Genomic DNA, 27,060 nt, shown 5'->3' on the forward strand with positions numbered 1-27,060 from the left:
TTTTTTTTTTTGCTAAAACTGCCTAACCCCGATATTTTTTTTTTTAAATAGCACACGATCCCAGAAACATGATCGCAGCCTGTTTCTGCAGCTAGCCAGGTCCGTCTGGCAGGGAACCTACCATGTCACCGGCTAGCTGCCTGCCACGGCCAATAGCGGTGCAGCAATTTGTGCCGCCGTTCATAAATGTTGTACTTCTTTATCTTTCTCCCCAGAAATTATGTTTTCCATTTCTTCTAGAAAATTATTGATTAGTATTCTTTTTTTAACATTTTATTATTCACTTAAAAATTCATTTGTGGTATTTTTTTCTGTCTGAAATTTTTATTTCACAGTTAATTTTAGATTGACCAATTACTCTTATACTCGCTGGGGTAGATTTTCAAACCGCGCGATTTGGCGTACTTTTGCTGGCGCATCAGGCGCAAGCAAAAGTACGCGGGATTTTAGTAGATACGCGAGTAGCTGCGCGTATCCGCTAAAATCCTGGATCGGCGCGCGCAAGGCTATCAATTCCGTATAGCCGGCGCGCGCCGAGCCGCACAGCCTACCCCCGTTCCCTCCGAGGCCGCTCCGATTTCGGAGCGGCCTCGGAGGGAACTTTCTTTTGCCCTCCCCTCACCTTCCCCTCCCTTCCCTTACCTAACCCACCCGCCCGGTCCTGTCTAAACCCCCCCCTTACCTTTGTCGGGGGATTTACGCCTCCCGGAGGGAGACGTAAAAACCCGCGCGCCAGCGGGCTGCTATCGTGCCGGGACGCGACCTGGGGGCGGGTCCGGAGGGCGCGGCCACACCCCCGGACCGCCCCGGGCTGTAGCCACGCCCCCGGAACGCTCCCGACACGCCCCAAAAACGCTGCGCGGTTCGGGCCCGCCCCCGACACGCCCCTGACACGCCCCCCTCAGAAAACCCCGGGACTTACGCAAGTCCCGGGGCTCTGCGCGCGCCGGTAGGCCTCACCGGCGCGCAGGGCCCTGCTCGCCTAAATCCGCCCGGATTTGGGCGGATTTAGGCGAGCAGGGCTCTTAAAATCCGCCCCTATATGTTTAGTTTTTAATAAGAGTTTGTCTTTTCTTCTTTATTTATTTTAAATATTTTTCATTCAGTTATTTTTTTTCCTAACTTCTTGGTTTATTCCCACTGAATATACCTTATTACTTTGTTTTATTGACATGCAAACCTGTTAAGACCTATATAAAATCTTTTTAAATATCTTTCTATTCTGTTTCTTTGTCAATACATTCTTGATTCCATTTTAAGAGGACCAAAAGTTTAGCATACCTTGATGTTGGCCATCTTAAAATTTTAATATTTTGCTTTTATATTTTGCCTCCGCTTTTTTTCTGACAACAAAATGTATCATGATGTTACCACTGTTCCCCAGATGTTTTATGAAGTGCAAAGACATTCATGATCCTTGCCTGGTTACTAATAATAATCCATAATAAATATGCAGCAGATAAACTTTCATATACTGGGGCTCCAATGCATGCAAAGATATCTCATTCATATATTTACTGTGTATTTTCTGTAAACCTGAGTGACAGTGGGGTCCCTAGGACAAGTGTGGGAATCACTTCACTAAAAACGAGATCCAAAACTGAAGAGGGCTGTCAGTTTTACATCAATATCTTTTCTATTCTACATTTAAGCTCTCCAAAAAATATGGCTCGGTGTTCAGCATTCAGCTGGGAATGAAGAAAATGGTCGTTCTGACAGGATATGAGACTGTGAAGGAAGCTCTTGTGAATCATGCTGATGAGTTTGGAGAAAGGGCCAAAATTCCACTGTTTGATCAAACATATAAAGGACTTGGTAACTATCTGTTTCTTTTCCTGCTATTTTTCAGTATATAATTACAGACTTTGAATTACAGTGTTTACAGTACAAACATACATTTTACCAACAGTACATTAGTAATAATAATTATTGTATCTTCTATGAATACATCTACACATAACCTAATGGGTGTTCTGTAAATGTAAAACTTAGGTGTCACATCTAGAAACATGTATTCTATTTACAGTGTATGCAAATGGGATAAACATTATTACCTAGGGAAGGAATTACATGAGAAATGTATTTAGACAGGGTATATGCCTCATCAAATATTATGTATTTTATCTGCAGTGTATTCAGGAAAGAAATAGGGCAATACTTGGCACATCCTTAAAAAAATCAATTCATAATTTTAAAACATGCCAAACCCCCTTCAATTTAAGATAATGCAAACATTCATAATGTATATACTGTGAGAAAACCATTTATGCCTCTTTATGTTATGTGACCTTCAAAATAATCACAAACTAAAATTACTCCTAAAAGTTCATAAGAAATTCCCAAATATGATCAAGAAAACCCTGCCTATTCGATAGTAGTTAGTTGGATTTTTACCCATACTAGCAAGAGGCATTCTGGGAGGTGCAGTCAGGGCAGGGAATGTATTTATGTGCATATTTTCAGTTGTTGAAAGTACATGCAAAAATGCTATATGTGCTTGAGAGCAGGTGCAACTTTGTGTATAGATATGAATGTACAGATAGGGATAACCCACACATTTTCTAAGTAGACTTAAGTGCATAAGTCTGCTTTGAAAACTTATGTTAAAATATGTGGGTACATAGTACTTGCAGACTTTAGTCTATGCGGGCTGTTATAAAATTACCCTCAAAATGTTTAGAGTTCCAGAATACATGACATCCACTTAGTAAAACCCATACCAAACTTTTCTCCAAACGTTTAACAGAAATCATGGTTTTCCCGACTTTCTATTATGACAATATTAAGACTGAGGAACCACAGAAAGCAGAAATGTGAAAAAAAGGTTTAAAAATAAATGTCTTGCAGACAGTCGGGTTAGGAAAATGAATGCTCAATTTATGAGCATCCAATTTCCTGACCAGTGCACAGGCATTTCTCTTGGGTGCCCGATGCCGAGGAGGCACTAGGGACGCACAATTTCCCTTAGTACTTTCTTTTTAATGCAGCAATTCATTTGCCTACTGCATCATGGATGGTCGCGTGTTAGGAAAGCAGGCACCAATCATAAGCGCCCATTTTTCCCATGCGGATATTGCATCGGCCTGAGTGAAAGTGTGCTTTCTTTGATTTGTAATCCACCCTGGGTATAGAATCAGAATGGTGGAATGTAAATGTAAATCAAGCAGTGAGGAAGCATAGGAGGAGGAGGAGGAAGATAACCATAGCAACCTGTAGTGCATGCCTTTTTGTGTCTCAGTACTGTCAGACTGCTGACACTGCTCCTGACCTGATTGCCAGGGAGTAGTGAAGGCATTTTAAACATGGATAAGTGGATATTCAGTGCCACTTAACTGGATAAGTGATGATTTATCCAACTAAGTTGAGGTGTCTGAATAACTGGCTCCATTCAGTGGTTGGCAATTAGCTGGATAAGCACTTATCCGGCTAAGGCCTGGATTTATCAAAATGCGGTAAGTACTGCATGTGATTGCAAAAGGGGTGTGGTTTATTGCAATTTGTGCTAATTACCTATGTGAAGAGCTAAGTTAGTGCACATTGTGATAACATTATCAGAATTTGCAATAGGTGTTGGACCTGCATATGACTACTGGGTGGACCATTTTTATCAGTTGAGAGAGAAAGAGAGAGAGAGACTGGCCATAGTGCCATCCCCTTAGGTAGATATTTGTATCCCTATGGTAGGCCCACCAAGTAACTCGAGGTGGGGGTTTAGGTATGAGTGTAGGGGGTTAGGGGCCACTTTGACATTCTACGTGACACGTACGAACAGAACAGTGGTCTCTTGTGAAGATTTGATGGCCTTCGGAGTGAGAAAACTCACTCCAAGATGAGATTTGGGCAATGTTCTCTCCACCTAGCTTGATGGACTCTCTACCTGGGTAATATCAAGCTAGGTGGAGAGAACATTGCCCAAATCTCATCTTGGAGTGAGTTTCCTCATTCCGACGGCCATCAAATCTTCACAAGAGACCACTGTTCTGTTCGTACGTGTCACGTAGAATGTCAAAGTGGCCCCTAACCCCCTACACTCATACCTAAACCCCACCTCGAGTTACTAGGTGGGCCTACCATAGGGATGCAAATATCTACCTAAGGGGATGACATTATGGCCAGTTTCTCTCTCTCTCTCTCTCCCCCTCCCCCCCTCCTTACAGGAGACATCACAAACAGTGAGGAAACCTTACATCACAGCAGCTATACAATATGGTGCTATTGCATGCAAAAATGCCTTATCACACTTTGATAAATGACCCCTAAGCGATGATGGGAAATCAACATTTCAGAGAGGAGTTAGTTATCCAGATAAGTGCTAATATTTGGACTTACTCACGTAAGGTAACTGGATAAGTTAGACCTCAATAGCAGGTCTAAAGTTATTCAAATAGACTTCTTCAGCTAACTAGTGATTTCTTCAGTGATACTCTGCAGCATAGTTGTGCTGCAGAATATCCTTTGTAAGTTAGCTCTATACATGTCATCTGGGTAACTTAGACCCAGATTCATCATTTTGCTATAAACCTCGCATGAATAGTGCCCATGATAAAAAAAAAAAAAAAGGGGGCATGGTTATAGTAATTTTCGAGATACCGCAATGCTTGCTATTTTACTGCAACTTGTTATTTTCACATCACAAGCTGAGAAGTATCCTGACAGGCATTTTAAAACTAGCATACATCCCATTCCCTACCATGACCAGTTTCACCAATTTGTCCACCAGTTTTCCCAGAGTAGAGTTAAGACTTCAAGACCCCCCTGGTTTAATAGCCTGCACTCCACCCAGTTTACCCAGACCCCTCAAACCCTTCTGCAATGCCTGGAACTGGTTGTATTTAGACTTACACATCATCATCGATAGCAGAAGTAAAGGAGAGGACCCTGGCAATGCCTGGGCATATAAGTATTTATGCGCACTATCTCTTGGCTCTGCCCCAAAATGTCCCACATCTCATCCAGACCATGCCCCATTTTGAATCTGAGAGAGATGTGTGCGCCACAGGAGATGTGCACACATCTGGGCAGCTTTTAAAATATGGCAGATGCGTGTAAACCCTACATGCGCACATCTCACAATTTTGGTTTTAAAAATCTACCTTTAATAGTTTGGGGATTTTTTTTACTTTCCTTGCCAATTAAAGTCATCCTAAACAATTGGAAGGATAGTTCCTTCCTAAAGATGCATAGTTGGTAGAATATAGTATATTTGGTGTATAAATCTGATGCTGCCGCTCCTTGTGACCTTATGCAAGTCACTTCTCCCTTCAATATCTCAGGTACAAACTTAAGTTGTGAGCCTTCTAGGGATAGGCAAATACCTATAGTACCTGAATGTAATCTGGTTTGCAGTGCCTGAAAGGCAGAATATAAATAAATAAATGAAAAATGTGATAGATTTAGAAAATTCCAGGAAATCTGGAAACTTGTAGTTTATGTTCAACAAGTGCTATCATTGTAACTTTTAGTTGTATCATTAGATAAACGATGCTATAAAATATGGTAATAGTATCCTCCCAGATGATTTAATGTTATATTTGCTATATGGAAATAGCAAATACAAATTATTATGACTACAATAAAAATATATGGGTGCCAATATCCAGAAAGCCAATGAGTGGACAAGTTATCTGCTAAAATTAGCCAGAAAACTTATCGAAGATATTAAACACAAGAAATGTCATGCTGGTTCAGACCAAGGTCCATTGAGCCCAGCATCCTGTCTCCACTACAACAGTGACCAATCTGGATCACAAGTACCTGACAAATTCCATAAAGTTTACCTTTTTCCTGTTACTCACTCCCTGGGATAGCAATAGCTTTGTTTAGTCTACCTGACTAATAATGTTTTATGGGCTTTTTCTTCAAGCATTTGTCCAAACCTCTTTTAATGCCAGCAGTCCTAGTCGCCTTGACCATGTCCTCTGGCAATAGATTCCATATTTGTGCGCTGAATTAAAAGTATTTTCTACAATTTGCTTTAAATATGCTGGTGTTTAGTTTCATGGCATGTCCTCTTGTTTTAGTACTTTTGAAAGGGTAAACAACTATCCTTTATTCAGCTGTTCCAACTCACTCATGATTTTATAAACTTCTATCATGTCCCATCTCAGCTATATCTTTTCCAAGCTGAAGAGCGAAGCCTGCATAGTCTCTCATCATGAGAGAGCCATTATATCCACTTTATCATTTTTGTTGCCCTCCCTTTTCTAGATTTGCTATGTCTGCTATGAGATGGGACGAGAGCTGCACACAATACTCAAGATGCAGTCACAATATGCCTCGATACAGAGCAATATGATATTAATTTTCTGTTTTATTCTTCATTCCTTTTAGGATCAGTCCTAACATTCTATTTCCTTATTTAACCGCCAGCATTGAAATGAAGATTTCAACATATTGTCTGTCCTGTCTCTACAGGTGTTTTTCTGTTTATTCACTGATGTCCTGCTTTCACAGTGTCCTGTTTCCAAAGCAGTCTTTATCTTTATGTTACTATTGCTGTTGCTCTTGCTTTACTCAGCATAATTTGTTTGTTTCTGTTACACTGTCAACTGGTGGTCAGCCTGAGTGTTTACAGCTTCTGAGGTATTCATTGTAGCTGTCTCTATGGATTAATCTCTGATTTAGAAGCCAAAGTTTCTGGATATTTTTTCCTGTTGTCTTCAGTTAGCTCTGTTCTATCCAGCCTGTGTGATTCAGCAGCTAATCTGACCAGTTCTGGAGAGCAATCTTCATTTTACTTGTCTATATTTCTATGGCTCAGACTGCACTGGTTGCTGTTATCTTCAGTTTATGCATAGTAAGACTGTTTATTTGTTCTGCCTGCTAATAAAGTTTGAGTTGAAGAAGTGGCCTCATCTGTGAGTAAAGACTGAGTTAAACAGTTTTTAGAAAAACATATTTTTTAAAAAATATTCTTATTTTTGTTCTATTATTTTATTTTAATAAAGATTTTTGTTCAGTTTTTATACTTTTTTATTTTACATTATGATCTTTTAATATTTTATTAGTCATGTTAGTATTTATTTACTATTATTATTTTTTATTTAACCTTTTTTTGATTTGTGTTTTGTATCTTTTCTGAGTAACCCCATGATCAAATATATATAATTCCTTAATAGACAATTGTTTACTATCTGCAAGCCACTTATTTTTTATCTTCACACTCTACCATCTGATGTCCTGGATTTCAATTGTATACTAGTTAAATATACATTTTCACTCTTATTATTTTTATTTCATTTATTATACTTCATATTCCTGCTGTGTTCACGTTTCCTTGTTTCTAGATTGTGGAGAGGGTGTCTCGGTGTCTCTTTTTTTTTGGTTTTTAATTATTTATAGATTATTAGGAACATGTTGCAATTTAATGTTTGAGTTCTAATACTCTGGTGTGGATGCCATCTGGTCTGGTGATTTGTTACTCTTAATTTATCAACTTGCTCTATTATTTTCTCCATTATCATAGAGATTTGTTTTAGTTAGTCAAAATCATAACCATAAAAGAATGCTTTAGGTTTCGGTATGTTCCCAACATTTTCCTCACTAAAGGCAGAGGTAAATAATTCATTCAGTTTTTCCACTCTTTCCTAATCCTCCCTGACCCCTTTTTACCCCTCAATCATCTAGTGGCTGAAATGACTCTCTCATAGGCTTTTGTTTTGAATATACTTGATAAACCTTTTGTTACTGAACTAGTTAGTAAATCCCCAAGTAGACAACAGTGTTACCTTGAACCATGGTAAGGGACCGGCACACTGTAGGGAAACTCCGACTCCTCTCCGGGTTAACGGCAGGCAGAAAACAGGTACTCCAGAGCACAGTCAAATTCGGGGCAGGCAGCAAGCAGAGAAGAGTCTAAAGGCAATCTGGGGTCATAGCAGGCAGCAAGCAGAGTAGAGTCCAGAGGCAGTCCGGGATCAGGGCAGACAGCAAGCAGAGGCAGTCCAGGATCAGGGCAGGCAGCGAGCAGAGCAGGGTCGAGAGGCAGCCCGGAATCAGAGCAGGCAGCAAGCAGAGCAGAGTCCAAAAGCAATCCAGGGTCATGACAGGCAGCAAGCAGAGCAGGGTCCAGAGGCAGTCCAGGATCAGGGCAGGCAGTGAGCAGAGCAGGGTCCAAAGGCAGCCTGGAATCAGGGCAGGCAGTGAGCAGAGCAGGATCCAGAGGCAGTCCAGGATCAGGGCAGGCAGCAAGCAGAACAGAGTCCAAAGGCAGCCTGGAATCAGGGCAGGGAGTGAGCAGAGTAGAGTCCAATGGCAATCCGGGGTCAGGGCAGACAGCGAGCAGAGCAGGGTCTAGAAGCAGCCCTGGATCAATACACAAAAGAAACCACAATAGGCAGGAAAGCACCAGCACAATCAAGCCTGTAGCCGAGGCAATGCTGTGCTGGGCTCAGGAGTTTAAATAGTCAGGATTTCCCGTGCAAACACAGGGACTTCCGGCTTGCCGATGATGCATCCTGAGAGGGGTGGAGCGTGGACGTGCTTAAACGTCAGGTCGTGCTATCGCCGACAAATGCTGCCATGCTGCACCGCTGAGAGGCTCCCCGGACCTGCTGTCGCTGAAGGGTTACACTTTTTATTAGTACTTTTTGCATCACTACCTAGCTGCTAGTGCTTCTCAAATTCTTTCTAAGGCTGTCTTACTGCTGTTTTAAATGTAATCTTCAGTGCTTATGCTTTTGCCTATTTCCTTAATCAGGGTCTGTTTTTCATTTGTTGAACAATTGCACTTTTGACTTTAATTTCCTCATTTGCCTTACCATTAAACAATAATGGCAGTCATTTGGTCTTCCTTTGATCTTTTTAATGCATGGAATACATTTTATATGAGCTTCCAAGATGGCATTTTTAAACAATGCCGACACCTCATGCAAACTTTTAACCTATATAACTACTCCTTTTAGTTTTTTGCTAACTCATGTTATCAGTTTCTTTTTTATATACTACTGCATTAGTTTATTAATCCCCTCCCTCCAGTGATTATATCAAATTTGATTGCATTATAAGCCCTACCACAATAACCCATGCACTAGATCATGCATTCCACTAAGGCCTAGATGCCTCTTGTATAGATTCTAGGAGCAGTTGTTCCATAAAGCAGTCATTTATGGCATCCAGAAGTTTAAGCTCTCTAGCATGTCCCAATGAGACATTGAACTTATCAATACTAGACTATTTGAAATCTCCCATTATTATTGTTGTCAAATGTATTGTTATGCCTGTCGGTCACAGACGGCTGCGACCACCTATGCTCACCTCTTTCTTTGCTGCATTGTCAATTCTTGGATGAGTGGCGGCCTCCGCCAACCTCCACCGACCTGCCTGGCGTTCCCAGGATGGCATGGGTGCTGCCAATGGCTATCTTGTTTTAGGGATCACCTAGCCACATGCACAGGCCACCTTTGTACGCATCATGGTGGGAACCTCAGGGGCATCCCCTCCAGATGACTTCATCTCTCTGCTGATCGGCCCTATGCTTTGACGAGTTAGCAAGGAGTTCCCTCGTTGCGTATCTGCTTCATCCTTGGACTTCCGGTTCCAGACTCTACACTTGGCATGGGACGCTTTGGTTACCCACTCCTTGGGGGCCCTTCTGTGTTCCTGGCTATTCGCTCCTCGGAGGGCCTTCTTGCTTTGGACTGCTATCTGTCCCGCTTCCCAGGACCTTTCGGGACTACCTCCTGTGAGTACATCACTACTACAGACTTCAATGATACCAAGCTTCATTGTGGGATCCTCTTGAGTGTACCACGGGCCAATACCGCATCATACTCAGTAGGAGCCACTCCGGTATACCCTGTGCTGCAGGTTATCACTGCACCTACGCTACAGGACCCTCTTCCGAGTTCCTGCACCTCAGACTATCATCTCATCACCACTACAGAAGAGACATCTTCGGTGTACCCCGCTCTGCGGGCCACTACCAGATCTGCACGTCTGAGGTATTGATTATACTCTGAAAGACTTCCTGGTGTACCCTGCTCTGTGGGCCACTACCGGATCTTCACATCAGAGGTATCTCCCTGGGGTATACCCCTCTGCTCAGAACTGTAATTTAACTACTCCTCCCGCTCCGCTGGCTCTGCTTTCCTCTTTCATAATAAAGATTCTATTCCACAGCTGTGTATGACACCACTGAGACCATGTGAGACCTGTGAGCCTACCAATGGTGAGGCTCACAGGGCTCCTCCCTGTGGGCGGAAACACCTCTCACCTAGGCCCAGGGTTCACACTCTTACAAGTTATAATATGTATATGTTTTTCTATTTTCAGCTATCATTTTACTGTCTGTTCATCTTGGCTCTTACCTGTCACACATGGAATTTTTATCCATAAGGATTCAAAGTACATTTTGTTTCCTGCTGAATTTTAATCATGCTTGACTGTATGCCATCCTTTACATATGGTGCCACCCCTCCACCAGTTTGATCTGCTCTTTCATATCAATATAATTTTTCCCAGGTATCACAGTATTCCTTTGGTTATCACCCTTCTGGCTAAGGGAGTGATTCATCAAGCCGTGATAGTTTAATATGGGAGCGGCCAAATATTGTAGGGGGGATCTCCTTGATATTTGGCCACTCCCTGACTAATTATCACAGCATTACCATGGCATGATTTTTTATTGTGGAAAAATGCATGACATAAAATCACACTGCAGTAAGGGTCCTTCTTACACGATGATGGTCCACCTCAGCCAGGGCTGCCATCACTTTAAGGGCCAGTGGTCCAAACAATTATCTTCCCCCAAAGGGAAAAACACCCAAGGGTTGATGTGGACCCCCATCTGTCCCCTGCCACCTACTGAGGCAGCACTAGTCCCCCAAGATTAAAAATAAATACATGGCACATAGTTGGTGATGACTCTTTCTTTCCCTTCCTTACAATGCAAAAAAACCCCTTGGATTAAGGATAGCCCCCCTCGACCAGCTCATCCCTATCTGTCTTCCAAAGATAAAAACTTCCCTGGTGTCGAGCATCCCCCCCACCCCAACCTGGAAATATAGAACCCTGGTGGTCTGGGGGAGGCAGGTGGACTCCCACCCCTGGCCTCTAACCCTATACCTCAAAAAGGTTTCTTTGATAGCCAGCCTGGACCAGTCAGTGCCATTTTTCAAAGCAGTTTATTTCCATAAGGGAAGGAAATCTTTGGCTCAATAATTAGTATTTAACATGTGTTACATGCTGTTTAACCCATGATATTGTCATATTGTGGCTTAGTAAATCCAAACCTAAGCTGGTCAGATAATTTTGCTCTGCCCAGGAAGCCTCCAGAATGCCTATTTTAATCCAGCTAAGTTTTAGACAGATAATGCCTTATCCAGCCCCTGTGACATAGTGAGGGCAAAGGCGATCGGCGCCATTTTGAGTACTGGCATCCGACGGCCGGAGTGCAGGAGGTCACTCCTGGACCCCCACTGGACTTTTGGCAAGTCTTGTGGGGGTCAGGAGGGTCCCCCAAGACTTGACAAAAGTCCCTGGTGGTCCAGTGGGGATCCGGCTCCATGGTAGGAGCACAATATAGCACTGATGGTCATGTGACAGGGGCTGACCAATGGCACTGGTAGCCCCTGTGACATAGTAGGTCAAAGGCTATCGGCACCATTTTGAAACCGGCTCCGAGGGTGTGAATGCAGGGGATGGCTCCCGCCCCCCCCCCCCCCGCTGTACCACCAGGGAGTTTTGGTAAGTCTTGGGGGGGGGGGGTCAGGAGGGTGGGGAGGTTGTAGTTAATTTTAATTTTAGTGGGGAAACAAATAGAAATTGACATATTAACATATCGGGGTGCCATATAGCTGAATGCAACGTATCTGCCCCCGACGAATCCGAATCCCGAATGCAACGTATGGTGTCCCTCTGCACATCCCTAATCTGTAGTGGTCTTATTGTTGTGTATGGTAAACCCAGAAGAAGGGTATTACAATAGTCAGTGCTTGCAAAAATTAAAGCTTGTAACACTGATCTGAAGTTGGTAGGCATTAGCCGTGGTTTTAGATTTCTAAGTGTCATAAGTTTGGCATATCCTTCCTTTACTTTTAGAGATATAAGTTGTTTCATACTTAGTTCCATATCGATTATCACTCCAAGGTTTCGTACTTTATCAGCTAATTCTATTTTTTGGTTGTTTTTGAGTATGATAGGGTTTTGAATGATCTCTATGTTTTTACGTTCTAAATGTATGAATTCTGTTTTCTCTATATTAATAACTAGTTTCATTTGGTTTAGTACCTGTTTGATGATGTCTAGATACATGTGTTAGTGCAAGCAGTAGTGTTTCAGTGCTGTAGCTTTTGCGAAAACCATGCTGTGATGGGTACAGGATATTATTGCTCTCTAAGGGGCGGATTTTAAAACCCCTGCGTGTGCCAATTTTGCATAGGCCGCCGGCGTGCACAGAGCCCTGGGACGTGCGTAAGTCCCGGGGCTTCCTGTCGGGGGCGTGGCAGGGGCGTGGCGGGATGACGTGGCGTTTAGGGGGCTGGGCGTGGCGTTTCGGGGACGGCGATGTGGGCGTGGTTTTGACCCAGGGGCATTCCGGGGGCATGGCCGCGGCCTCCGGAATAGCCCCCGGGACCGGACCATGGAGCGGGGCAGCCGGTCGATGCGCGCAAAGTTACGCCTGCTTTCAGCAGGCGTAACTTTGCTGACAAAGGTAAGGGGGGGGGGGGTTAGATAGGGCCGGGGGGGTGGGTTAGGTAGGGGAAGGGAGGGGAAGGTGGGGGGAGGGCGAAGGAAAGTTCCCTCCGAGGCCGCTCCGAAATCGGAGCGGCCTTGGAGGGAACAGGCAATGCGCGCTGGGCTCGGCGTGCGCAGGTTGCACAAATGTGCACCCCCATGTGCACGCCGACCCCGGATTTTATAAGATACGTGCGGCTACGAGCGTATCTTATAAAATCCAGCGTACTTTTGTTCGCGCCTGCTGCGCGAACAAAAGTACGCGCTCGCGCGAGTATTTAAAATCTGCCCCTAAGTGTTCTGCTAATTGATTTTGTATAGTTTTTTCTATTAATTTTCCAATTAGAGATAGCTTGACACTGGTCTATAATTGATCAGGATGAGTGGATCGCTGTTTTTTTTCTTTAAAATTGGTTTTACGATTGCCCCTTTTTAGTGTATCTGGCATGGTTCCTTCATTTAAGGATAAATTAATGATATTTGTTAATATTGGAGATACCTTGTTGGCCAATTTTTTTTAAGTCTGTGGTTGATATTATGTCATGTGCATGTGGGGCGGGGTTTAGTTTTTTTTAGCATGGATTCGACTTCTAGTTCTGATATTTCATTGAATGATATTTCATTGAATGATATTTCATTGAATGTCATCCATTGTTTAACGTCTCTTTTTAACATTTTAATTTTTTGTTTAGTTATCTTAGGAATCTTTGTTTTTAGGTTCATAATTTAGTCATTGACGAATGTAGCTATTTCATTACACCTGTTTACTGGTAGGTTTTGGGGAGAGTCAACCAAGGTTCTTGGGTTATTTGCAAATTTTTCTATTTTAGTGCTGTAATATTGTTTCTTTGCGTTACTTGTTTATAGTAGGCTAGGTGTTTTCTGTATTTAGTTAGGTTTTCAGTTTTATTTTTTTTCCATTCCTTCTTTTTTTTCCTCAGATTTCTTATGACTTGCCGACTTTCTAGTACATGCAGGAAACAGAGCCTATGCGTGCATTTTTAATAATGAGATACATGCATACTATCCATTTTCCCACATGCACTAAAAAGTTAGCGAGATTCATGTGTATTCACAGAAACAGGTGCAACTAATGCACATCCCTACTAAGATATTCAAAGAAATATAACTAGATTCATGTTCTACTGAATATACCTGTATAGAGTCAAAGTTAACCAGATAGAATTATCTGGACAACTTTAGGGCAGCCCTTCAGAATGATCTGACTTACCCACATAACTTTTTCTGGATAGTGCTGAATAGCAGCATCAACCAGCTATAGTGAAATTCCAAACCAGGAATGCCCCCATCACTGCCTCTTATTTATCTGGGTAGTTTTAACTGAGTAATGACATACCTAGCTAATACTTATCTGCTGCGATGGACATGAAAGTGCAAACCTGAAGTTTGTCTAGCTTAGCTGGATAAACTCCTTTGAATATCGATCTCAATAGCATTCTTACCTCACATTGGGCCTCATTTTCTAAAGTATTGCAGGCCTGCGATACTTTACAAAATGAGGCCCAATGTGACGCCCCCGACTGCTCCTCTTCCGGGGCCGACTCCGCCCCGATTTCAGTAGCGCAGGCCTGCGCTACTTTCGCTAGCTATCGCAGGCTTGCGCTAACAGCGCAAGCCTGCGATAGCTTTGGAAAATGAGGCCCATTATTTGTAAACTAATCTTTGACATAGTCCTTCATCAAACAAGCTGCTATTCTTTTGCCCTTTTCTTTGAAACAGACAATACATTTTATCAAACTTTGGCAAGAAAAAAGTCTTTCTTGCATCATTTTATTTGCAATGTTTGTAAAATATGACTTCAAAGCTGGTCTTCTATGGAAATTATATAATTTCTTTATATATTTTAGGTATTATTTTCTCTTATGGTGAGAACTGGAAAGTGATGAGAAGGTTCTCCATAACAACCTTACGAGATTTTGGCATGGGAAAGAGAACCATAGAAGACAAAATTATTGAGGAATGTGGTTCCCTAATACAGCATTTTGAATCATTCAATGGCAAGTATCTCAAACATTTCTTACATGGTTTTCCTGTTGTGTTATGCAATGGATGGCTATTCCATGCATCTACCTCTTTTTTTGTAAAGAAATATTTTCTTAGAATGCTCCTGAATCTACCCCCTTTTACCCTCATCACATGGCCCCTCATTCTAGAGCTTATTTTCCAATGGAAAAGGCCTGCCTCCTATTCATGTATTCCCTCGAAGCATTTAAATATCTCTATCATATTCCCCCCCCCCCCCCCCCCCCCCGTTCCTCCACAGTATACATGTATAGATTATGTCTGTCCCCATATGCTTTTTAATGAAGTCCACTAACCATTTTAGTAACTGCCTTCTGGACCAACTCTATTCAGATTATATCGTTTTGAAGATGTGGTTTACAGAATTGTATACAATACTCCAAGTGAGGTCACACCAAAGACTTAAAAAGAAGCAATATCACCTCCTTTTCCCTTCTGGTTAATCCTCTCTCTATGCACCCAAGCATCCTTATGGATTTTGCCTTTGGCAGTTTCTCCACAATTTCATGAATCTTGGCACCCAGCAGACAGTACACTTCCTGAGACAACATGTCTGGTCAGCAGATAAATGCCTCCTCAGAAGTGAGTCATCAGCCACCACTACCCTCCACTTCATAGGTGCAGTGGGTTTTGGGCCTGCAGCTTTGGGGTTTACAAGTTTCATTTTCTCCTCATCCAGGGATGGTTTCTTCTCCTCCACTTCCAGGACTGCACAACAGTTCTTTAGCACAAGGGAGATTGGAGTCGGGGTGTATAGTCTGGTGGCTGTAGTAATCTGGGTCCAACCCTCATTTTGTGATCCAATTTCACTTTCCCCTCTACTTGATTTCCCCACCTTTGGTGCCTCAGTAAGCATTTCATCAATGTAGTACTTATTCTTCCGGATGCTTCCTTGCCTTGCCACCTTAGTGAGCCTGATTTTCAAAGTTGTTTACATGCATAAAACCTGTTTTTATGCATGCGAATAGCTGTTACAATATAGACTGGGTTCAGTGAGCATGAAAGTATGCACATAACCCAGTTTTGTGCGTACTTTTACGTGAACTTGACAGAGGTTTGGAAGGGGGCAGAATTGATACTTGCATGCATACATTTTAGTATGCTTATAATTATGTATGCAAAGATTATGCCCTCTGAAGAGCAGATGTTACATTATATGACATTTTCTGTGTGCCTGCCAGGCTAATTATCCATGAATTTTTAAAGCAAGCTTATGTGCATAAGTTTGCTTTGAAAATTCATTCAGGGTGAAGTCTGCACAAAAAGGTTATGCACAGATTTAACCTGAATGCACAGTTATAAAATTGTCCTCAAATGTACTATGTTTCATGCAATATTTTGTGCTCTTCTCCACAATCTACTCTTGTTCTTTAATAATTTTTAGGAAATCCATTTGATACTGCGATGATCTTGAATGCTTCTGTCGCAAATATTATTGTAGCCATATTACTTGGACATCGTTATGACTATGAGGATCCAACATTCCTGAGACTTTTGAGCCTTATCAGAGAAAACCTTAGACTCCAGGGATCACCCATAGCTACAGTAATGCTGTTTTCTTTATTACATTTATTTCACACCTTATTTATTTTCAATGTTGCATCAAACCAAACTGAGATACAATAATGTGGTGTTATCCTAAATATTCAGTTTCAGATTTTAACTGTGTATATTAGTTAACCCAGTTCCTCAGTAATACTTATAACCCTTCACTTTAGAATTGCTTAACAAGGCCCCACAGCTGATCCTGCCCCATTTGCCTCAATATATTCTTATTAGCAGCTTATTTGCCAGTATTTAACCTTCTGTGCAGCCTCTGCTCAGTCTTTGAATAGCATTTGTGATATTTGTCTAACCTTCTGGAAAAGCTATGTGTCATGACCTCCTTTTTAGGCCTCGGATTGGGTGAGTTGACCAATAAGAATGTATGTTCCTGCAGCAGGGAAATCTCGTGCTATTTTAGCTGTAAAAACAAAAAAAGAGTACTGTTGTAGCGCATTAAACCAAAAAACAGCTAAAAAAGATAATATTTTGAGAAGACTAGCAAATGAATTGTCATTGAAGATATCAACTAGTAATTGCAAATGAAGGCAATGAACTGGTGCTAAACCCCAATACTATGGAGGGAAGAGGAAGGAAGAGCAATATTAAAAGATTTTTTTACTTGGATAAATCCATGTTTACTTGCCTAAAATCAAATTTTGAAAACTTCCCGCTCTCATAGGCAGGTACTACTTGTACTTTTGCCTGCCCAAAAAGCTAGGCAGAATTAGGTCGGGTAGGGGGGATTGAAAATATATGTAGAGATTTCACTTTTGAAAATACATGTGTACTTTGCACTGGCAAGAAAGCCACTGCCACTGCCATTAGCAATGGTAACCTGGAATAGAATTTTTTTGGGTACTTGCCAGGTTCTTATGGCCTGGATTGGCCACTGTTGGAAACAGGATGCTGGGCTTGATGGACCCGTGGTCTGACCCAGTATGGCATGTTCTTATGTTCTTATGTTCTTAAACATGACCACATTCTGTGCACCAGGCACAAACTCCACAGGGATACTCAATATTTCATGTGTTCTTATTGCCCTCATTACATAGAAACATGACACCAGAAAAAGACAATTTGGCCCATGCAGTCTGCCCATCTATCCAATTAATTTAGCATTATTATTCTCCTCACTACCTTAGAGATGCCCTGTATTTATCTCATGCTTGCTTAAATTCAGGTAATGTTTTAGTCTCCACCATTTTCACTGCATGGCTATTCCACACATCCAGTACTCTCTTTGTAAAGAAATATATCCTAAGATTATTCCTGAGTCTACTCCTTTTCAACCTCATTGCATGATCCCTCGTTCTAGGTCTCCATGCACCTTCTGTGCATGGAGACCTTTGGGACATTTGAATGTTTCTATCATATCTCCACTATCTCATCTTTTCTCCAGGGTGTACATGTTTAGATCTTTTATTCTATACCCATATGATTTCGAATGAAGACCACTGACCATTTTAGTAGCCACCCTCTGGTTTGACTCCATCCTGTTTATATCCTGTTGAAGGTGCGGTCTGTAGAATTGTACAAGTGAGGTCTATACAGGGGCAATATAACCTCCCTTTTTCTGCTGACCATTCCATTTCCTATGCAGCCAAGCATCTTTCTGGCTTTTACCGTTGCTTTATCCACATGATTATCAGATACAATTATCCCCAGATCCTGTTTTACCTTTGTGCTTACAAGAATTTTACCTCCAACACAGTACCTTTCTATTGTGCTGTAGGTGGACCCTTGGCCTGGTGCAGGATTGGTACGACCCTCTGGGGGGACCCAAAGGGCGCCTGCCACTAGGAGGTGGAGCACACAATGAGACAGAGGCTAGCAGGAACTTCACCAATAATAGTCCAGGGGCTCCACAGGTTGGGCCCTTGGATTCCCGGACCACCTGGGGGTCTCCCAGAGAGATGATGGAGAAGTGTGCCCACCAAGAAAGGGCATGCGTGGCGATCGGTGAATAGGTGAGCTAGACCGGAACAGGGAGTACCTGAGACCATGGGTACAAGACAGGAACTTAAGGTCCTCTGGGAAGGATAGGCAGCGCCTAGTGGTCTAGCTCGAGGATGGTCATGGCAGCATTGAACAGGCGGACCTGGTGGTCATAGGAGAAGGAAAGAGAGTGTCCGAGTGAAGCGTAAGGGTCAAAGCCAGGGTATCTGTCCAAGTATGGTCAGCCAAAGTGATGGTCAGTTCCAGGTATCAGTCCAAGCATGGTCAAGAGCAGGCAGAGGTCAGTTCCAGGTATCAGTCCGAGCATGGTCAAGAACAGGCAGAGGTCAGTTCCAGGTATCAGTCCGAGCATGGTCAAGGGCAGGTAGAGGTCAGTTCCAGGTGTCAGTCCGAGCGTGGTCAAGAGCAGGCTGAGGTCAGTACCGTGCATCAGTCCAAGGAGGTACAACCTGGGTAGTGGAACGTGGAACAGGACATAGGAACAGACACTGGAACACAGGAAGGAACACAGGAGCAGACGCAGGAACACTGAAACAGGCACGGGAACACTGATATATGTGCCTGAGACTAACATGGAAACTATGGCTCACCCAGAATCCTCTGCTCCCTGGGCCTGTTTGCAGTTCTGATGACAGAAATCTTAACTGCCTTATTGACCCTGCATTGGAGAAACTACAGGAGACATCTGGACTGCAGCAGGAGATGTCAAACTTATGATGGAATATCATGGAGTCACAGATAAGCAGGAGGGAAAGGTTAGAATCTCACAGGCTAATGTTTCCACTAATTGGTACCAGTGAGGTCATGGGGACCTCCCTGAGGGTGAAGACTTGAGAGTGAAACATGACAGGACAAAGGACTAACAGAAGATTGACGTGACCATCTGGCAAGTGGGCCTCAATTTGGAGAGGTCAGGTTAACTTAGGTTTAATTTATCCTGTTTTGACACAAGAAACTTAATCCATGGTATTCTCATGAATTCCCTATTAGGGACTATTGTATGTTTTACCTATAAAAAACCAGCACTCACTAACAAACATTGAGCCACAGAGTGGTACTTCTCTAACAGAGAGACCTTCGACTCCGTTTCTCCCAAAGGCACCAGCATTACTTTTTGTTATGCAATAATAAACTTAAATTTGTTTCTATTAAATTTGGTTTGGTGCCTTTGTGATCATGGGGCAGTTCCTTTAAGCTGATTTATTGCTTAACGTATCATTAGAAAAAAGACAAACTTTTCCTGACAACCCCTCCATTATGTTGCTCACAAAAATGTTGAAAAGGACTGGTCCAAGGACCGATTCCTAAGGAGCACTGGTAATAACAACTGCCATTCAGTCAGATTCTAACCCAGTCAGTCACTCTAGGATCCATACCAAGGGTACACAATTTAAGTCTTCTGTGTGGAACTGTGAAAAAGCCCTTGCTGAAATCTAAGTGCATTATGTCTAGTGCTCTCCCTTGATCCAAGTCTCTTGTCATTGAATCAAAGAAATCAATTGAATTCAAAAAATTGCACTATTCTCTGTTTTAGTAACAATTCCATTAGTTTGCTCACCACAGAGGTCAGACTAACTGGCCTGTAGTTCCCAGCCTCCAACCTACTTACACTTTTATGAATAGGAATCACATCCGCCCTTTTCCAGTCCTCTGGAACTACTCCAGACTCTAAAGAAGCATTGAAAAGGTCAGTCAGTGGAGCTGCCTGGACATAATTAAGTTCCCTTAGTACCAATGGATATATCCCATCTGGCTCCATCACCTTATCTACTTTAAGTGACCTTTGGCAAGTCACTTTACCCTCCATTGCCTCAGGGGATAGGGAAATACCTACAGTACCTGAATGTACACCGATGTGATATCTCAGATCGAATGTTGGTATATATTAAAAATTAAATAAATAAATACTTAGCTCTTCCTGAACACACTGTTGTGAAAATCAGTTGAGGTTTACCTCACTTCCAATCTTATTTGTATTTGTTTTATGTAGTCCTGCTCCAGGCCCTTCCATAGTGAATACTAAACATAAATATTTGTTAAGCAATTTTACTTTTTCCTCGTCATCCTCTGCATATTATTTCCCTTCATCTTTGAGTCTCACAATGACACTTTTGCTCTTCCTTCTATCACTAACATGTCTAAAAAAATAGTCTTGTCCTCCCATCATTGGGACTATTCACTCACATTAATGCTATCCTGAAGAGCTTATTATATTTGTTGTTTTTTTTTTATTTAAAAAAGAGGACTAGAAAACATAGTAATACAATAATATAATGCCCCAAATTAGATTGTGGAGAGTTCCTGAATCCGGAACCGACCTAGTGGAGTCTCCTTTAGGCAAACTCTAATGGTCAATGTGTGCATGGTGCCTCCACCTGGGGAAGATTTTATTTTATTTTTATTTTATTTAAAACAATTTATAGACTAGTTAGTCAAAGTTAAAAAAGGTTTATGCGAGGTGAGGCTCGGGCCCCGATGGACTAGAACACCGATTATGTCGAGACTAAGCAGGAGAGCAGTTTGGCGGGTGAGTCACAACGAAGAGGGCGCAATGAGGCCGGCGCAGTGTTTAAGTATCGCTTGCCTGGCCGGAAGTAATATGCCTAGGGTGGGCGGTTTTGTGTCGCGGCGATCGTACTGCTCTCAGCCGGACTGTGGGGCGAGGCTCCAAGGCCCAACCCCGATGGGCTAGAACACCGATTGTGTCGAGCCTGAGCAGGAGAGCAGTTCAGTGGGTGAGTTGTGTCGAAGAGGGCACAACGAGGCCAGCGCGGTATTTAAGTATCACTTGCTTGGCCGGAAGTGATGCGCCTAGGGTGAGTGGTCTTGTGGTGCGGCGATTGTACTGTTCTCAACCAGAATGTGGTGCGAGGCGAGGCGAGGTGAGGCTCCAAAGCCAAATTTCAGAAAGTTGGTGAGCGGACAAGTTATTCAGCTAAAGTTAGCCCTGCTAGCTATATGACCAAATATGTTTGAATATAACTGGTTAGATTTGAAAGTTATCTGGCCATATGTAGCTGGATAATTAGTCACTAAACCAGCAGCTATTAGGGGTGGGGGGGGGGGGGGATTTATTTTATGTATTTATTTATTTATTTATTTCAGATTTTTATATACCGGCATTCGAGACAGCAGTCACATCATGCTGGTTCACATAGAACAGGGGTGCATAGTAAACATAACTATAACAATGGTGCTGAAAAGGCAGTTACATATAACAGGGTGATAAGAACTTGGCTGAGAAGGAAGAGGAAGGACAGGTTATTTTCATTTTTAATTTTGTTTTGGGAGGCTTTTCCATCATGAATTTTGTTTTGTGCAATGTTTATTTCATTTCTTTCATTTATAAAAAAAAAAAATGAAATAAACATTGAAATCCCTCCCCCCCCCCCAAAAAAAAAGAAATAAAGAAAACAGGACCTCCCATGCACCCTACCCATCTCTCCAACCTGGAAAAATGCCAGGCCAAGATCCTCTCTGGCCCCACTTAAACAGCCGGGGGGGGGGATCTGCAGACCAGGCCTAGGCCCTGGTCCAAGCTGGGGCTTGCATGGGAACAAGGCCAAGGTTGCAGCCAGCTTGCCCTGAAGCCTTGGTTTTGTGTAGGCCAAGGCTATGGTAGATCACCGTAACCTTCGTCTAGGCCCTATGCAAGGCCCAAGCTTGGATGCCTGGGACCAATGTCTGGGCCTCAGCCTAGACCAAGGCCTGAGCCAAGGCTCAATGCCACAGCCCACCCAAGAGGCTGGGTCTGGATGCCTGGCCTCAGTCTATGACAGGGTCTGGATCCAGGTCCATCACTGTGCCCCCGCTTGGAAGCTGGTTTCCAGTGCTGGAGCCTGGGTCCAGACCCAGCCCCAATGCCTGGGCCTGGGCCTAGGCCTAGGCCAGGGCCCGGACTCGGATCCAGGCTAAACACCAAAGCCCAGCCCGGAAGCCAGGTCCAAAGCTTTGGCCTCCACCCAGGATCAGGCCTTGGTCAAGATCAATGCCTGACATTGGGTCCTGGCCTGGAGACTAGTTCAAGATGCCTGGCTCTCAGCCTAGGCCAGGGTCCAGATCTAGGCCTGATATTTCAGCCTGGCCTGGAGTCTGAGTCCCAATGCTGGGGCCTTGTCCCAAATACAGTTCTCATGTTAGGGCCTGGCCAGGAGGCCAGATCCCATCATCTTAGCCTTGGTCTAGGATCAGGCTCAGGCCTTGGAGCCCAGGCCTCGGAGCTCCTCTTCGGTGTCTTCTTTCTTTGGCTCTTTTTGGCCAACCACATGCAAAGTTGCTCATTACCATTTTAGCATTATGTGAGTAACAATTATGCAGTACTTAATAAAGCATGTGTTATCGCTGATTTAAGGCATTTACCATACGGTAAGCACTGTTTACTGCATGGTAAATGCATAACATAACTTAAAAAATTATATCCTAGGTCAGAAGATGCAAGTAAAAATTGGTTAAGTTAGCTGAATAAATTTGCTCAACCCTGAAAAGCTCCCAGAATGTCTGTTTTTTATTTGGCTAACACTTGGCCAGTTGGGGAGGAAGGAGGCATGATATATTTAAACTCTAAATTTGTCCAGCTCAGTTAGGGACGTAGCTAGACAAATCTTTTTTAATATAAATCTCTATGTTGATAGTTTAAATATTCAGCAGTATTAACAGTTAAAAAATATAGTTTATCTCCATTACCACTTTATTCATACTTGGAGAGGTAAACTGATATAATCAGAAAGCAAGCGTGTTATGCATATCAAATATTTTTTCAATATATATTTTAAATTTTTCATTTTTATCCAGGTTTTTATATTATCCACATTATCTACTTGTAATTAATTTGCATCTTTTTTTTTTTTTTGTTTCATTATGTCTATTCCTAGTTATACAACATATACCCTAAACTTGGATTCCTTCCTGGAAGTCATAAGACCATATTTGAAAATGTAAAAGAGTTATATAGTTTTATAAAATCCATATTTATAAAACATCTTAAACATCTGGATGAAAATGACCAGAGAAGCTTCATTGATGTATTCCTTGTCAAAAAGGAGGAGGTAATGTGACTGAAATATGGACATTTTTGTTTTGAATATCATATTTGTATTAATATTATCAATGTCTTTGAAAACTTTATTTGGCAAATTATGTAGCCTACTCTAATATTTAGACAGGTCCTTAAAAAACAAGGGCTTCATTAATTATTAATTAATTAACAGGGCATCTAAATTCAAAGTTTGTCAGCTCATGCATTTGTCTAGACATGGGAGTGCTGTGGTATTAGTTCCCACAGGGAAAAATACATTCACCAGGGGAGAACAATTTCAAGCCCACTTAAATGAGTAAAAGCAATTTACCTACTTAAGGGCCTCAGTTTTCAAAATGCAGTAAGGGCTTATCGCATGCAAAAACATGTTTACTGCAGAGAGAGAGAGAGACTGGCCATAATAGCATGTCCCATGCATAGGTATTTGTATCCCTAGGATAGGCCCACCTAGTAACTCGAGGTGGGGATTAGGTAAGAGTGTAGGGGGTTAGGGGCCGCTTTCACATTGTACATGAGACGTACGAACAGAACAGTGGTCTCTTGTGAGGATTGGCTGGCCTTCGGAGTGAGGAAACTCACTCCAAGATGAGATTTGGGCAAGGGTCTCTCAACCTAGCTTGATGTTACCCAGGTAGAGAGTCCATCAAGCTAGGTTGAGAGACCCTTGCCCAAATCTCATCTTGGAGTGAGTTTCCTCACTCCGAAGGCCAGCCAATCTTCACAAGAGACCACTGTTCTGTTCGTACGTCTCATGTACAATGTGAAAGCGGCCCCTAACCCCCTACACTCTTACCTAATCCCCACCTCGAGTTACTAGGTGGGCCTATCCTAGGGATACAAATACCTATGCATGGGACATGCTATTATGGTCTCTCTCTCTCTCATTCATTGAAAAATGGGTCCCCCAGTGGTTGAATGCAGGAAATACATCAGGTTTGGCACATATCACAGAATATGAAGTGGTATTGCAATGTGCACTAACTTATCTCTTTGCATAGGTAATTATTGCAAAATGCAATAAATACTACACTAGCATAAACCACACCCCTTTTGCTATCGCATGCGGTACGTACCACATTTTGATAAATCTAGGCCTAAGTTTCTTATCTGAAAATTGCCTTCCTTGAGTATGCACATGATGTTCAACAACATATTTTTAGCTACATTTAGAGAAGACAGTCCCAGGGCCATATTTTGCTCAGCAGAGGAAGATAACGTGCATAGGTTGCACTTTCAGATCTGCACAATTTATTCTGTATGAAAGATATCCAGAGAAAATCAAAAGCAAATATCCACAAGGACATAAAAATATGCCTGTAATATTTCTTTGAAACTTGGGGCAAAGTATGTGGGAACGTGGGTAAACATTGCCTGTAGACTATGTCTCTGAATTTACTTTGAAAATTACCCCCCTATTCTAGAGCAGGGTGAGCAAACTGGGGGGGCAGGCTCCCCAGGGGAGGCCTCAACAACCCTGAATGGGGGTAGAATGGCTTCCCAATCAGGGAAGAAAAAATGGCTACACTGTTAAGTCTTAGTGTTGTGGAGGCAAAGCAAGCTGAGGAGGGAGAGATATGCCGGAACTTAGTGACATCATTGTAAGCATGCCACAGGATAGCCATGCATCTCTTTTGATGGGCCAGAGAGAGGAACTTCTTCTGCTGTGGTGGGCCAGGGTGGGGAGCTGCTTACTCTGAGGCAGAAGCGGACAAGTGAAGAGCCACTGCACTGTTCTACATTCCAAGAAACCTTTCATCCTCAGGATCTTGAGAGTCTCCCAGGATCTCAAGGCAAAGTGGTTGGAGAGCTGGTGATTGCCCCAGGAGCTCAAAACAATTCAAGCAATCAAGGAAGAGTTTTGAAGAGAGGTTTTTGAGAAGATTTTTGGATTGATTGACCAGTATCAGAGAGAAGAGCATACTCCCAGTATCACAAAGGACTGAATCAAAGATCTTTTTGCCAAGGTAACCATTAACAGTATGGGTCAAGAGAAGTTTTAAGACTTTTGTGCCAAGAACTCAAGAGAATTGAAGATTTTGCAGCTGAATTACCCAGTTTTTGTTTGGGATATTTCTGAACTTTTTATGCTTGGGGATATTTTTCCATATGACCAGTTTTATACTGGAGCTATACTCTAATTATACAACTCTCACTGGTAAGGATATATTTCCATGGAGAAGAGAAAGGGAAGAAATGGACAAGGAAATCATCTGTTTTGTTTTGATGATCTGCTTGATGCTGATTCTTATTTTTGTGTTTCTGGCCTAGATACTTTTCTTTAAGTTCCAATAACGACTTTCTTTTGAATACCACTTTTACACTTCCATTTACTTTTTTCCTACATCCCCAGCCTATTAACTGAATGGATAGACACTGGTTTGAAGCTTGGTTTCTGCCCCTTTTATTGGTTCGAGCTTCATTGCTTCTTTTTTAGGCAATTTGGCTCCTTCTGGAAATCCTAGAACTAGAGTATGAGTTTGTGACTTAGATTATGATTGACAGTGCCAGGGGCCTCAAAAGATAATTCTTTCTCCCCATCCAGAGTGGACCCAGACCCATAACATCCCTGGAGGTGGCTAAACCACCAAAAAGGGATCTACTACACAATAATGGCAAGCTAAGCTCTGCCCCTGATAATCATGTAAAAACCATCAGCATGGCAGCTCAATCCATGAAGACCAGGAAAACCAGGAAGATCGCAACAGGCAACAGGAAATCCTGAGAACCAAAGAGGATCCCAGCAGCACTGACCCTGCTAAAGACTAAACTTTAGGTGATATAAATCTTAGATGGGGTTACAAATTTCTATTTTGGATTATATGACCAGCTTCACAAGAGTAAGCAATGAATGTGGTTAACTTGTATAATACCCAAATCAAAAAAGACGAAGTAAAATGGAATTCAAATGCTGTGCAGACCACAGAAATAATTAAAGAATCAATTTTTCAATTTTTAAAATTTTTAAATGATACCGCATCAGCAAGCCAGACAACGGCAGTGAATAAACACTTGCCGTCCGGACTACTCGTCACTTGCGGTTAGATGTTATAAAGAGTGTCTTTTTAAATGTAATATAATTTTAGAATGTCAGCTGGTCCCCGAGAATGAACTTCAAAAGATAAATCCCCCAACAGCGGCCGGTGTTTCGCGATGCAAGGATCGCTTCTTCAGGAGTATTTCATAAATTGCTGAAAAGGTGCTGACAAACAAAAGATCAAAAAATTCAAGTGATTGAAAGATGTAAATTTAGAATTACTTATCTTAAAGCAGCACAACGACGCAAACCTTCTGTGTGGACTTGTACGTCTCAAACTCTATTGCAACCAGAACGGGACAGCAAGAACCCTGAAGACGCCGTGTCTTTAAAAAAGCCCGCGCTTCTTGCGCGTGATGACGTCAGGATGAGGCCGACGTCGCTGACGTCACTGGCGATTCGTTGCCATGGTTACATATAAACAACTGGAGAAAATGATGAACTGTGAGAACATTTAGAGAAACACTTGGAGTTCTAAAGACGACCATCAGGTTCCACACAACCCAGTCGATGGATCCAATGTTGTTCTGCGCACAGAAGCCGAACATTAAAATCCCCGCCTCTCCAATTAGGGGAAAGCTGTTCAAGCACGCAAACTCTGAGATCGTCAAAAGTATGTTGGAATCGAGAGCAGTGAGTAGTAAGAGGAGCTGTCAACCGGCCTGTAGAAATGCATGACTGGTGTTCTATCAAACGAGTCTTCAGTGCCCGTTGTGTTTTGCCAACATACAGATGACAGGGGCATTGTATGATATAAATGACCCCTGTTGAA

The 27,060-nt window shown here is 42.5% G+C and overlaps 1 protein-coding gene across 1 annotated transcript in view; it reads left to right on the forward strand.

Moving 5' to 3' along the window:
* LOC115088125 (cytochrome P450 2K6-like) overlaps nt 1–27,060 on the forward strand; it is a 67,527-nt gene that overhangs the window by 13,069 nt on the left and 27,398 nt on the right. Inside the window, exons 2-5 of the mRNA XM_029596099.1 lie at nt 1,653–1,815; nt 14,544–14,693; nt 16,103–16,263; nt 23,091–23,264. Coding sequence (XP_029451959.1) covers nt 1,653–1,815; nt 14,544–14,693; nt 16,103–16,263; nt 23,091–23,264 — 648 coding nt within the window. The remainder of the gene's footprint in view (nt 1–1,652; nt 1,816–14,543; nt 14,694–16,102; nt 16,264–23,090; nt 23,265–27,060) is intronic.

The sequence above is a fragment of the Rhinatrema bivittatum genome, chromosome 3 (genome assembly GCF_901001135.1).
Source record: "Rhinatrema bivittatum chromosome 3, aRhiBiv1.1, whole genome shotgun sequence".
Taxonomy (NCBI): domain Eukaryota; kingdom Metazoa; phylum Chordata; class Amphibia; order Gymnophiona; family Rhinatrematidae; genus Rhinatrema; species Rhinatrema bivittatum.